The sequence below is a fragment of the Ostrea edulis genome, chromosome 6, assembly GCF_947568905.1.
Source record: "Ostrea edulis chromosome 6, xbOstEdul1.1, whole genome shotgun sequence".
Lineage (NCBI taxonomy): Eukaryota > Metazoa > Mollusca > Bivalvia > Ostreida > Ostreidae > Ostrea > Ostrea edulis.
The window spans coordinates 62,235,179-62,249,799 of NC_079169.1; the positions used below are offsets into that span (position 1 = coordinate 62,235,179).

Sequence of the window (14,621 nt, forward strand, 5' to 3'; positions counted from 1 at the left end):
ATACCTACCGAGTGGAAATATATATAGTTGTTTTTTTTATTTCCGCCGGCGGGTCGATTGGACCTTAGGAATGGAAACAATCGGCAATCTTCAGATGATTCCGCTACTCTCCACTCAAAGACAGTGTGCGAGGTACGAGAGAAATGGAGATCCAGATATGGACATATAAGACTCAACTACATGTAGAAACACTGCATCGTCTTATCGCAATTCACCTTTGAATTAGAACATTAAATGGCCGATATAGTATTGCGAAATGCAACAGAAATTCTCATTGGTAACGGGTGGTTTCGTCCCGATTACTTATTCGCACCTAGTGGATTCACACCAAGTGTTTCGTCCCAATTTCAATGCAGGTAACATAAGGTGGAAGATTGGCTTATACTCGAGTGGTTTCGCCCCAATGTACTAATCGAGTGGTTTCGCCCCGATGTACTAATCGAGTGGTTTCGCCCCAATTTACCTGCGTAGAATCTAGTTATATGAGCAACAGCGTGTAGGTGCGCGTGAGAATTGGTGTAGTTACCGATGTCTGACATCGGTGATGTGTTAAAAATATTCCCGTTTACTTTATCTTTTGCAAAAAATCTAAACTGTGGTCTGTAATTTCATTCAATTTTACCGGCAGTAAATGCCTCTTGAACGTATGTTTAAATAGTTATGAAATGTATATCAATGATATTTTTTATGATTGCTAATTTTTCAAAATATGATATAAAGAGCTCACAAAATATTCAATTACATTTGATAATGTTCACCGTTTCCTCGTTGACTTAAAGTGAGTTTTAATGAAAATATTTTGCGTAGCATGTATAACTTAGACAAATTGCATACATTGGAAACATGAGTTGAACACATTTTGTAATGAGATTTTATAATTCTCTGTTTACCGCATTTTTCTAAATCGGAGGAAAATAGTAAATTAATTTATATCATTGGATTTTTCATCATATACTGTATTATTACATCCACACACATATATATATATATATATATATATATATATATATATATATATATATATATATATATAATTATTTAACATATTTCAACAGATGTTTGAATTGTGGACTGATAGATATACGTTTGGGATAGAATAGATAGTAATCCAAGTTTTTGTATGCGTTCTTTACAGTGTTATCAATGTTATTGGACGACCCTAGTAGATAGTTTTCACTGTAGCTATCACAAATCGTTCACTATTGTTTGATATAAACTTACCGGTATTGCAATTCAATCGCGAAGTGTACTGTACTGACCTTGTTTAGTGAAAAGAGAATACTCAAATACATGTTATCTTTTTATTGGTATTTCACACACGTTCTCTTATCACATTTTCATACATATTTACCAATATAAATAATACACAACATTCAAATGAAAAAGGTTAATTCAGCACAGTACATTTTTAAACTTTACATTCTTACACAATACATATAAATATTTTAGTTAACATACACTGTACCACAGATCATACACATTATGTTGAAATTTCACATCACTAACACATTGCACATTTTGTTGGACACGGGGGCATAGACTGATCCGCATATTCGGAGAAAGTGTCCAGCGCTCACCTCATCAACATCGTATTTGTCCCACGCTACATCGAGCTTCTTCTGCACAGTTGTCGTGCTCTTACTCGCATTGCGACAGATGTTGTCGCTGTGGACTCTACTCTCCACCAGACGTGCGTCTTGCAGGAGGAGAGGGCAGAGAACATAAAACCCGCATCCTCGGTGTCCCGCCTTTCCATTTATTCGATGATGCCAGCCTGAAATACAAATGAAAAAAAATAAAATAAATAATACAAAAACAACCAAAAGGACAGTTATGTATATTTACCATGCTCTGGGAAAAAATGAAAGCAATGGAATATTAAACATTTTATTAGTACCTTCAACATCATTGTTGGTCCGTACTGGCAGACGATAGACTGACCAAGCAGATGGTGGGAAAAGAGGATTCCTCATCCACTGCCTATCCATATATCCTACCAATGACCTCATCCACTGCCTATCCATATATATCCTACCAATGACCTCATCCACTGCCTATCCATATATCCTACCAATGACCTCATCCACTGCCTATCCATATATCCTACCAATGACCTCATCCACTGCCTATCCATATATATCCTACCAATGACCTCATCCACTGCCTATCCATATATATCCTACCAATGACCTCATCCACTGCCTATCCATATATATCCTACCAATGACCTCATCCACTGCCTATCCATATATCCTACCAATGACCTCATCCACTGCCTATCCATATATCCTACCAATGACCTCAGTACTAGTCCGGCAAGTAAGGGTCTGGAATGCTGGCCCAATATCTTGATGTGGCAAGAATGGAAGGGCCATTAGTTGTTTTAAGTATTGAAGGGTTGCTCCCCTCTTCTTATAAGTCGGTGCCAGACCAAGGTCCTGAAAGCGGCGCCAGAGGGCTTGAGACCAATGGAAACAGCATCCCTTGATGGTAGCATCAGGAAAGGTGCTGTGGATAGATTTCCAAGCTCCTAAAATGATGTTCCAGATGTCAGATGATATGAACACAAAGTAGATTTGAAATATAAATGATAAATTTTGTGCAAATTGTACTCCATACTCTGGCAAGATAATATATCGTCTTACAATTTTAAGTTCTTTAATTACGTCAATATAGAAAAAACCCTACAAGTGTACACGTATATGTACATGTATATGGTATAAGTAATTTGTAATGCTTGAAAATTTTACTCACTCTGCTCGAAATCAACCATAAACATCTCCACGGATGGTGGGGTGGGCAGAGCAGACAAGATGCCTTGAAAGACCTGAAAAGAAAATCGTGAAATTGCAGCATTTTATATATACGGAAAAAAGAAACTGAATTATTTTTAATATATGAAAAAATAATAAAAAATAACAATGAACTTCTATTTTTTGTTGTTGTTGTTGTAATACTGTTAACAAATGTATTCGTTACAACATTTCATAATCCATTAATATTAACGTCGTATAACGTCAATTTCAGCACACTCGGAAGACACTGGTATTCAGACTTGAATTAACAAAGTTAATAACGCATATGACCACCATTTGCATTCATGCATGCTTGACAACGGTGCCTCATTGATGCCGCTAAATGTTCAGAAATGCTCGAGGAATGTTGTCACAGATGTTGGTTAAAGCCTGGCCTAAATCAATCTAATTAAAATTAGATGTTAGATCCGCTCACATACTCGCTCGCGATTAGATTGGGCCTAAATCAGCCAATGTCACTGGCTAATTTGGTAAACGGCGTAGACGTCGTTCCATTTCATCCCAGATGTGCTCGATCGGCGATGAATCGGGGGAAACAGCTGGCCAAGGCAAGACATCGACATTCTGTTGAACAAAAAAGTCCCTGACTTCTCGTGCAACATGTGGCCTTGCGTTGTCTTGCTGCAGAGTGATGTGATTTTGCTGTCTCTGTATGAAGGGTATCACATGGCGCTGAATAATTTCGTCTCGATAGCTTACGCCGGTGAGATTTCCATTGACAATTTGTAGAGGGGTCCTTCCACGTGATGTTATTCCACCCCACCATAACGCTACCTCCACCGAATATTGTCGACGTTGCACAACACAATCGTCCTGGTACCGCTCCCCAACGCGACGATAAACTGTACAACACTGTACAACGGCCGTCACTGCTATCCAAATGAAATCTGGATTCATCAGTGAACAGAATATTGGCCTATTCCTGTACTCTGAATCGCAGATGTCTGCACCACGCTAGTCTAGCGATACGATGACGTTGAAGCAGTATTGGATGCACCGCTGGACGTCTTGGTCTGATGTTGTGCTCGCGCAGACGATTACGCACAGTTCTTGGACTGATTGGTCGAAGTCCAGGAATGCTACGAGCAGTCAAACTTGCTGTCTGGAAACGATTTCTCAGGTGCACAAGTCTAATGTAGTTGACCTGTCGACGCGACATCATACGAGGACGCCCAGAACGTGGTCGATCCCGAGTGTTACCAGATTGTTGGAAACGTCTCCATAATGACTGGATGGTGTTCCGATGAACTCCAACGTGTCTTGCTACGATATTTTGTGCCATTCCAGTTTGAAGCATCCCAACAGCACGATTACGTTGGTTTTCGCTGAGTCGTGGCATGAGAGCAATCTGATTAAAATAAGATCTTTGATCCGCTCCGTTATTGTTATGTCGCTACACAACAATAACGGAGCGGATCAAAGATCTTATTTTAATTAGATTGGGTATGACAGAAGCGTAAATTTGGTTAAAACTAAAGTGCTAAGCTGACATGAATTAATAAATACGTACACCTTTCTCATCTTATCCGCCATATTTCTCTCAGGTAGCCTAATTTTCTCTACCCGTATATACCCCAAATGTGATTGTCACACCTGAGTGATTTTTCTAGGTGGACTCGACCAGTGCACATCTCCGATAGTAATATATAGGGAATGAGAAACAAATAAAATAACATTTTAAGGAGGTATGCTACACCAGAGAAATTTGATGTAGATGAAAAGTGGAGGATATGTACAACAATATTTTGAAATTGAAAATTTTAAAAATTTACTTTATTTTGTCAAAAAATACAGTTTTAGTAGAAGGTAATCTGAAAAAAATTTAAAACCCCTGCTCGACTCGAACCTGCGACCTACAGTTCAGCAGTCGGTATTCAAACCTACTGAGCTACTCGGCTAGGTATTTTAAAGGAAAAGACAAATATTGCTGATATCGATTTTTTCATCCATGTTTTTAAAGGAAGTCAGCCATTATGACGATGTAGAGTACTACCTTAAAACATTATACTTTGCTCAAAATTACAAAATATTGATTGTATACTAATGCAACATTCTGGAAGTTTAGATAAGTTAGACAAAAATACAACCAAAAAAACCAACTTTTCTTGCATACTTGCAAGTGCATGCAAGTATTTGCATTTTCTAATAAAATAAATGCGGATAAATCATTTGCCAATTACATACTGATAGAATGGAATAGGCAAAGAGCATAAAATATATTATTTATATCAATTCTTGCAAAATAAAGGTGCATGCCATATGCATAATATGCAATGCACAAGGTATAATCGCCAAAAAAAGTATCAAATACGGGCGTCTATTCAACAGGTATCGGAGATGTGCACTTACCGAAAATATTAGATTCTCTTTATTCTAATAAATCCACGAAACAAAATGATAAACTCCATTTGTATCTCGTTAGAACTTTACAACACGTTGCCATTCCATTATACAGACTGCGACACACTTCACCCGTGTCAAACAGGGTGTCTTCAATCAGGGGAGATGTCAGAGTCGAAAATTTTTCCTGTATTGAATGCTTGTCTGGTCGAGGTTTTACAGTTTATAGAAATCGGGAATCTAATATCTGGTTGGATATATTGGTGCACAATTCAAAATTTCTCGATGATCATATACAAACTTGGATATGCAAATAAGGGAATAATGATCGAAAATATACATGTGTGCAAATGCGTGTATTACATTTGCAATACATAATAAACAGTTCATTACACAAAGACACATACATGTATGAAAGGAAATTTATAAACGAAAATATAGTTTTGTTGTCTCTTTTGGAACCACATAATTATTTACGGTCTCTGTATGTCCATATTCAGAGAGAGAGAGGGGCCGTCCTACTTCGATTTATAATATATCATTTCACAGAAGGAAAGAAAATTTATCACTTATATAAATGTAAGCTTACAAGCATTAAAAATTTCCAGCTATTTAAAAATTTGTCATTGACAACATATTGGAAACTTACAGGAGTTGATGCTTATAATTGAATTCATTACAAATTTTAAAAAAAAGAATATTAGTTTGAACTGTGCATGTAGAAAATACTGACTTTGTATGTTAGAATAATGGGAAAAAAGTAAATTGTAAAAAAGTAAAAAAGTGGGAAAAGCAGACCAGCCTTCCTGCCCACCCCAACCCCCTGTTTTCGTGCCTGAAACAACATATCAATTCGTGTTGAAAGAGAGGTGCATATCTACATTTCATTAAATTCCAAAGGAACTCGAATTTATGTGTTCCCCTATTAATTATTTTGTATGCAAGATTTGTTCCCGAATTTAGAATCATGCTTTCAGTCAGAGCAGAAATGAATTCATTTTGAAGTACATCTAGTTTGAATGCAAATGTTGAGTTCCTTCTTTTAATTTCATCAGACTCATTAGAAACCCCTCTCCCAAACTATGCAGCTTTGTTTTTATTGATATCTAAATCGGTATAAATGAATCCGGATATAAATTATATAATGTTTTTTCGTGATCATATAGATATTGATACTGATAATGAAAAAAGAAAATGTTTATACTCTTGCCTTTTGCATATCCTACTAATGCATTACAGTATATTGACATTGTATCATATCAAATAAAACCTCAACACGAATTTTACTGATTTATGCATACTAACATCTTATCGAATACATATGAATTTGAAATTTCTACGTACAGCGGTATGGCCATTGCGCCAGATCTACGAAATGAAAATATTTATGAATAAATTACACTCAAGCCTCAAAGTAATCATTATAGCATGTTACAGAAACGTTAAAACACACAAATGCTATAGTCCTGCAATGCATGCATGCGATTTTTCTGAATACATGTTTTTATGTATTCATGAATGAAGTTCCTACGCTTGAAAATATCTTGGTCTTTATGCATTTTGTTTTGTGATTTTGGTTTACCATTCCTTACACTTGGTAAAGGGTGCAATTCTACATGCACCATACAATTAGTATGCATGCATGTGTTGCAAGTTTCAAAACAAAGTGTACATGTAATAACCAGACATGTATCGTCATTTTTCATGGGGGGGGGGGGGGGGGGTACAACAGGGGAAAAAATGGAAAATTGGATTCTTCAAAATCTCTTGCCATTCAAAATAATGATTAAAAAAGATGAACGAAAACAGCAATAAAATAAAACAAAACACCCAAACAAACCAAGATGTTTTGTCCGATGTTCAAAGTCCTAGTGTGGTGGTGAAGGGTTAAAGAGTCTTTTACTTTGACTACCTCAATAATTTCCCCCTACACTTCATTTTCTTCAATCGTTGGGGGTCGGATGAGGTGGTTAGAGTCCTCTACTATGAGTGCCTCATATCTTCATTTTCTTAATTGGTGGTGGTGTGTGTCTTCTACTATTATATCAGAACTTTCAAGCTGGGGTAAGTGGGGGAGGGGTTGTCACTCAATGTATCTTTTCTTTTATTTGCATTACTTACTTACTTAGTCCTCTTCGTGCTGGTCAGCACATAAGGCCGTCACCAGAGACTTCCATGTTGGTCTGTCTTTCGCCCATTTCTGGACCTGTCCCCAACTCCAGCTGTTATCTTTCATTTCTTTCTCCACCGATCTTCTCCAGGTCTCTCTTGGTCTTCCTCTCTTTCTCTTGCCAGTTGGTGACCATTTCAAAGCAACCCTTAGGATGGAAGTTGGGTACATTCTGCATACATGTCCTATCCACAGCCATTTTCTCTTTCTGATCGTCTGGGATAGAGGAGTGGTGTTTGTCCTTTTGTACAGTTCGTTATTTGAGATGGTGTTAGGCCAGAAGATGTGCAATATTCTGCGGAGACATCGGGTCTGAAATACATCCAGCTTGTTGGAAATAGACTTGGTTACTTTCCAAGATTCAGCACCATATAGTAGGACCCCAAGCACGTTGCTCTTGAAGATTTTAATTTTGGTGTTGGTGCTAAACTTTGTTGACCTCCAGATGTTCCGCAGAGCAGCATATGCTCCTGTGGCTTTAGAAATGCGAGCTTGTACATCTGCCTCTGAATCCCCATCAGTGGTGATCTTACTTCCTAGGTATGGGAAGTTGGTGACATCTTCTATGTTTGTGCCATTTAAGGAGATAGGTTCCTCTGATATGGTATTGACCTTCATGATCTTAGTTTTGGAGGTGTTTATATGAAGGCCAATTGTTTCAGCTGTTTTTGCGAGCTGGGTGGTTTTTTCTTGCATGTCTCGATGACGGTGAGATAACAGTGCAATATCGTCCGCAAAATCAAGGTCTTCAAGTACTTCTGTCATACCCCAAGTAATCCCTGTTCGTTTTCTTCTAGTTGTTTTTCGCATAATATTTGCATTACAAACTAACAAAAAATGGATATTGTTATTAAAGATGGGTGACAGACACTCTTGTCCACTCCCCTTGATGTTTGATAACGACGCATAACATGATAAACTCGATTATTACATTTTGCATTAGTACAATTTGCGTCGAGTTCGACTAAGAATGTAATAACGCAAAATGGCATAGATATATAAGATCTATTGAGCGCCAAATTAGCATAAAATGAAGTAATTGAAAATAACATTATTTAAAAATATGTTTAATTTTTAATTATTGCGTGCTTTAAATGAATCAAATAAATCTGTATTATCAATTAATGAGAGCAATATTGAGTTACTAGTACTGTTCTCTTTTTATTGAATTAACGATGTCATTTGTCTTAATAAGAGCACGATTATTACAAGATCATCGGTTCTCTCTCTCTCTCTCGTCGTTATCGATCCCTCTCGTTGTTATCTCTCTCTCTATCTATCTCTCTCTCTCGTTGTTCGTTCTCTCTCTCTCTCTCTCTCTCTCTCTCTCTCTCTCTCTCTCTCTCTCTCTCTCTCTCTCTCTCTCATCCCATACACTTGTACAGTGTTGTATATGCAAATTTATGTACCTAAATGATTTCCTGATTTATAAATCTGCAATACTCTGACCAGTAAATCATATGGTATAAGGATTCATGCACAATACAGGGTAAATATACTCTGATACTTCCCCTGATTGAAGATAGCTGATCGGCACGGGCTAAGTGTGTCGCAGTCTGTACAATGGACAATGTTGTTTACTGTTGGAATGCAAATGAAGTTTATCGTTTTGTTTCATGGATTATGCAAATAAAAGGAGTTTTACTACTACTAAGAGTATTTTCGACAAGTGTACACGTACATCTGCGGTCCTTTACAGATATTACGAGTAGGTCCAGGTATATAGTCGTCCGCATTCGATGCGTTTTCATGGCGAGCTTACATGCCATTTTTATAAGTACAGTAGTATTTATGTCTTTGCCTTTTACTTGAAGTAATTGTGAATGGTATAGATTGTATACTCTTTGCTTATTCCATTTTATCAATAGATAAAAGATGAAATATTTCTCCGCATTTTTGTATAGTTTTGACATATTTACTGCAAATGTACGCACGTTCACGTAAAGAAAAGGCATTCTATATATATTTATCCAAATATATATATTTAGAATGATTTACTACTGTACGATATGTTTATTATAATTTTGAGCACTGCGTGGTGTTCCAAAACGTGATTTCATTTCTTCTTGATGTCCTATAAATTAGTATCGGGAGATGTACGTGTTACCTCATTCGGCAAACCTCGGCCGATTCCGGTACCCTACAAGGGTACCGGAATCGGCCGAGGTTTGCCGAATGCGTGTTACCTGTCGAAACTACCCGCACAGGTAAATCGAAGACACTGATGTGAAGTGAAGCGTAGCAAAGCTCGTCCCCTTATATACCATGCGAACCCTGATACATATAACAATAGAAATTCCAACTAATATGGCGGATTAGCAGAGAAATATGGCGGACATATAGAATTATACTATATTTATTAATTCATGTCAGCTTTAACGAATAGTGTCCAAACAAACCTTTTACACTTCTTACTCCAAACAGTATTGGCCAGTAAAACTCGTGCGAACGAACACTTCAATAAACAACATGTGTTCACTAACCATGAAAAAGTCCGTGCATCTGAGTCGGGTACTATCCGATATTGTTCAAAAACATCACCTTTGTCGATTGTTTAGATTTTATAAATATAAACAATAAATATAGAAAAATTATACTACATTTTATAATGCATTTTCTTTTTACCTCTAGTATATGTATGAATATGTATGCATATACGATGCATATACATTGATAAAAAAGGAAGAATACATTGAAAAATGAGGATACTTGTACATGTACTATGTATAACATTACTTGTCTGGATGACATGAGCACAAATACCAGAAGGAATTGCTGCTCCTGGCCATCTCTGCGCACAAATCCATGGATGGACAGCAAGTGTCCTCTGGGTTTGAGGAAGTCTGGTACAACCTGTATACATGTAAAATGAAAGTTTGAGTTACATTTCATTATATTTGCTTTTTTATTTCATGATCATTATATGTTTGTATTTTTTTTTTAAATTAGATTTGTTCGTTATTTTTTTATATTTCACATTAATTAAAGTTTTCAGTAATAATTAAAATTTTATGTAACCTTAAATGTCCCATCCATATACCAGCAACGGGTCTGTATGGCGTGTAAAACGTTGCACTATTATACTAATCTCGTTATTCATATTCGAAAACTTGTAATTTCTATTCTAAAGCATATCATTCATATTCGAAAAGTTGTTATTCATATTCGATAATTTTATCATTCATATTCAAAAACGTGTTATTCTTATTCAAAAACATGTCATTCTTATTCAATAAATTGTTATTTATATTCTAAACTTTTCATTCATATTCAAAAACATGTGATTCATATACAACTTTTCGAATATGAATAACAAGATTAGTATAATAGTGTAACGTTTTACACGCCATAGGTCTGAGCAAGTAGCTGCAGCTGGTACTTCAGATGATGTGTCTACACCCGTCCATGTTGATGTCCTTCACTAAGAACTCTTCCGAGTTGATATACCCAAGGTTCAACTAGAATTAAATATTTTAACTGAAATCGCAAATACTATATACAATAAATTTAATTTGAAGAAAATGCAAATAGAATTTAATCTTAGATTATATTGAATTCTGTGAATTATTGGAAAATTTGATCATGTGCCTCTAATAGTACTCTTTGTGTAAGTGGAATTAACTAGTTATTTCTTCGGAAAACAAAAGGACCATTGCAAAATAAAAGAAATTAACTACATGGGACATGGGATACTTACTCCTCCTAGGCACCTGATCCACCTCTTGTGTGTCCAGGGGTCCGTGTTTGCCCAACTATCTATTTTGTATTGCTTATAGGAGTTATGAGATTGATCACTGTTCGTTATCTTCACCTTTCATGTACACATTTCAATATCTATCAAAAATACGTTCTTTGATTTCTTTACAGTAATAGACTGATTGGTATTTAAAAATTACTGCACAAAATAAATGGTTTTTAAAAAAAAAAAAAAATAAAAAAAAAAAAAAAAAAAAGGAAATTATGTCGTTCGCACGACTTATTATCTCGTGCGAACGACATAATTTCCTTAGAAAATAAGTCGTGCGAACGAGATAATATTTCCCAAAATAAGAAGTAAAAAAATATTTCCATGTCCTAAATATACCACCGTGTAAATATACCATCGTAGATAAATAAAAGTTTGGAAAAAAATAAAACGCCTTAAAAAGACGGACGACGACGGACGCAGATCATATTGCAATATAGGTCGCTATATTGTGACCCAATGAAGTTCGATAGCATGAATGAGACAAACAATAATAGGTTTTATTGTGTATTTTCCAAGTTTGGTAAATGAATGCATGATCTTCTAAAGTAGTGTCGCCAATCTATAGGATTCAACATTTAAATTAGAATGGTATCTTTACAACTTTAAAATGTAATCAAGATAGTGTCTTTGTAAATTAATATACATGTATATATATAAGTACTTTTTGTTGACATTAATTTCATTTTGCCCTGTATGATCTTCATGAAAGTATGGTAAATGACTGTATGAACTTCTAAATCCTGACTAAGCTGGTTATTGTAGACGTCTTTATGATTTCTTATACGAAATTTTAAAATTACAATATGAAGTGGTGAAAAAGCAATGAAACATTTAATTATTTCATTTCTGCTATCACTGCTAACATTACAACTGAATGTACATCAAAATATATTGAACATTAATTAAATGCTCGACAAGGCCCCAGAATTGGGGGGGGGGGGAATCCTCTAAATCATAACCAATTCATTAAATCATAACTTATCCCCTAGAGCATTTCCTGGCCCGTTTGGATAGGAATTTTGGTAAAATACAAACACCAACATTAAAAAACTAGAATACTTTAATTTCAACATCCACAAACCGTCAACTTATTTCTACTGATTAGCTGATTGACCCTGACAATCGAGAGTCATGAGAAATATTCAAAATTCAACCTCCCTCTGCTCTCGGGAAAATTAGCTCGTGTCGTCTTGCCGTTTTAAATATGGGTAATTGTGGTTATTTCGTGTGCTTTAATCATTTCTACAGCTGACTACATTCCCCGATTTTCGTCAACAAAAATCATGACCATGCCAAGAAATCCCGTCCGGTCTGAATTCGTTGGCTTCAATAGGACCATATTACATGCTGATTAATAGTAGCCGTTGCTTATCTCTTAATTGCGGTCACTGATTTATAACGGGTTTTCTATACCGGAGATTTTGCTAGGAATTTCTTGGCATAGTAAACGAGTACGATACGATATAGCCGAGTTTGGAACGGAAAATTTGAAAGGGTGGGGGGGGGGGGTTAGAAAAAATAATTTTAAGAATATGAACTACTGTATCAATACACATTCTGCATAAAGAAAGGTATATTCAATATTCTACAAAATAAGCCGGCATCGTGATCGATCGTCTAATGTGTAAAGGTATCACACCGGTAATTGATTTTTCCCCAGCGCGATTTTTCTCATTTTCTCTTCTTCTTTTCTCTTAATTTCTGTACCCCTGATTAGGAAATTTTCGGAAATAATCAGTTGTATACATAGGAACTATCATAGGCGTAGCTTGGGTTCGAATATTACCGAGGCAGGGGGTTTGGGGGACTGCGCCCCCAGAAGCTATCGACATTTTAACAATGTAAAAGGTGTTGTTTTTTTTTTTACCGAGGCAGCTGCCTCGGTTGCCTCAATGGAAACTACGCCACTGACTATTTGATGTTGGTAGCTGAGGCTACTTCCTGAGGTGCACTCAGGCTGTTTACACACATGTGATACATACTGGTTGCATCGAATCATGGCCGAAAGAAAATAATTCCTGGAACTTTGCATGTTTTATGGGACTTTCCTTATGAGGTAGGCTCTCCAATTTTTTGTGAGGTGTAAATTCAAGTATTGTGTTTGAAATTTTGTGAGTAGAAACCATGAAAAAAGGATTTAAATATTTTTTTGCATTTTTGTTGTAGAGGTGGGTGATTTGGTTTTTGACCAGCTGATTTTGCACTGCTTGACTTCGATGTTGTTTTTGCGATGTCAGCAGGGTAACATTGAGCATTTCCAACAACGTTATTCGGCATTAGCGCGTTATTGGCATCAATTCTAACAGTGATCAATTACAACTTTCTCTAACGATTCATTCAAAATATGTGATGATATCCTTCATTAGAGATCAAGCGCAAGGGGGGGGGGGTGTCAAAATTTGTAATTTTTGCCATTAATGTGCAAAAATAATTTTCAAAAATGACCAAATAAGCCGGTATGGGGTTATTTGAGTGTTTTAGTATAATACACAAAAATCATGACCATGCCAAGAAATCCCGTCCGGTCTGAATTCGTTGGCTTCAATAGGATCATATTACATGCTGATTAATAGTAGCCGTTGCTTATCTTTTAATTATGGTCACTGATTTATAACGGTTTTTCTATACCGGAGATTTTGCTAGGAATTTCTTGGCATGCAAGGGTGACGATACAAGAGGAACACCGTGTATCGTCACCCTTGGCTAGCGAAGATGCCGCGTTAAACGAAGAGGCGGATAAAATGTCTAAGTCGTGTTGCAAAATGTTGTTGGGCTTCGCTCGTCTCAACGGTCACACCGTACAACATATTAAATGCATAAACGTCAGTCCTAATGACGAGTTCCTGTTTAAATAAAATATTTCGCGTTATATCGCGAAAAATACGCGTTTATTCGCGAAAAGTAAGCGTTTATTTGCGAAAGTTTCACGTTATAACGCGAAAGTTTCGCGTGCGAAAGTTATGCGTTCATTAGCAAAAATTACGCGTTTATTCGCGAAAGTATATTCGCGTGTGTAGACCACATGTACATTTATATATACCTTAATGCACTCTGGATTGGTTTTCTCCCTACTTCTTTGTATGAACATTTTTCCTAATTTCAAGGAAATGTCGCTAATTTTCCCAATTGGAAAGGCCCAAGCCCTTGAAATCAAGACCTTAAAAAACCCCTGAAAATACTGACAAAAGATGAATAACAACACTTCGTTAAACGTGACTCAAAATATAAGCGCAAATGTTATATAGGGATTATAATTTTTTCCCCGATTACCCTCTTCTAGAACTGAAAAAAAATCACTAAAGAAAGTAACCTTTTAAAAGTTTTTAAGACATTCACTTTCCATTCATAACTTTTTCCCCTCTGGTTGAATCTTTCGCATGTGTCGGACTACATTTACCATAATCCTTTTCCGAGGTCAGTGTGCGAGGTACGAGTCACGCGAGGAGTTCCGAGTGGTGTCCTTCAAGAATGGAATATACAAAAACGAATCTTTATTTTAAAAATTTATTTCTTATCTTGAAAAATTCAAACATCATTAAAAACGCTT

The 14,621-nt window shown here is 36.2% G+C and overlaps 1 protein-coding gene across 6 annotated transcripts; it reads right to left on the reverse strand.

The window, feature by feature from the left end:
* Positions 1 to 1,287: 1,287 nt before the first annotated feature.
* Positions 1,288 to 14,505, reverse strand: LOC125645645 (uncharacterized). 6 transcript variants are annotated; one of them, XM_056140334.1, is made up of 6 exons: positions 14,115 to 14,505; positions 10,345 to 10,784; positions 10,090 to 10,179; positions 2,755 to 2,827; positions 1,898 to 2,530; positions 1,288 to 1,774 (listed from the first exon to the last, which is right to left on the reverse strand). In XM_056140334.1, exons 2-5 carry the CDS (start codon positions 10,360 to 10,362, stop codon positions 2,277 to 2,279), a joined length of 435 nt encoding a protein of 144 aa, XP_055996309.1. In that variant the 5' UTR covers positions 10,363 to 10,784; positions 14,115 to 14,505; the 3' UTR covers positions 1,288 to 1,774; positions 1,898 to 2,276. The 6 variants fall into 6 exon arrangements, 3 of the variants coding, with proteins under 3 accessions (XP_055996309.1, XP_055996308.1, XP_055996310.1); XM_056140333.1 differs by having other exon boundaries at positions 10,063 to 10,179; positions 14,385 to 14,481; XR_008795931.1 differs by lacking the exon at positions 14,115 to 14,505 and having other exon boundaries at positions 2,771 to 2,827; positions 10,345 to 11,981.
* Between the last annotated feature and the right edge of the window lie 116 nt (positions 14,506 to 14,621).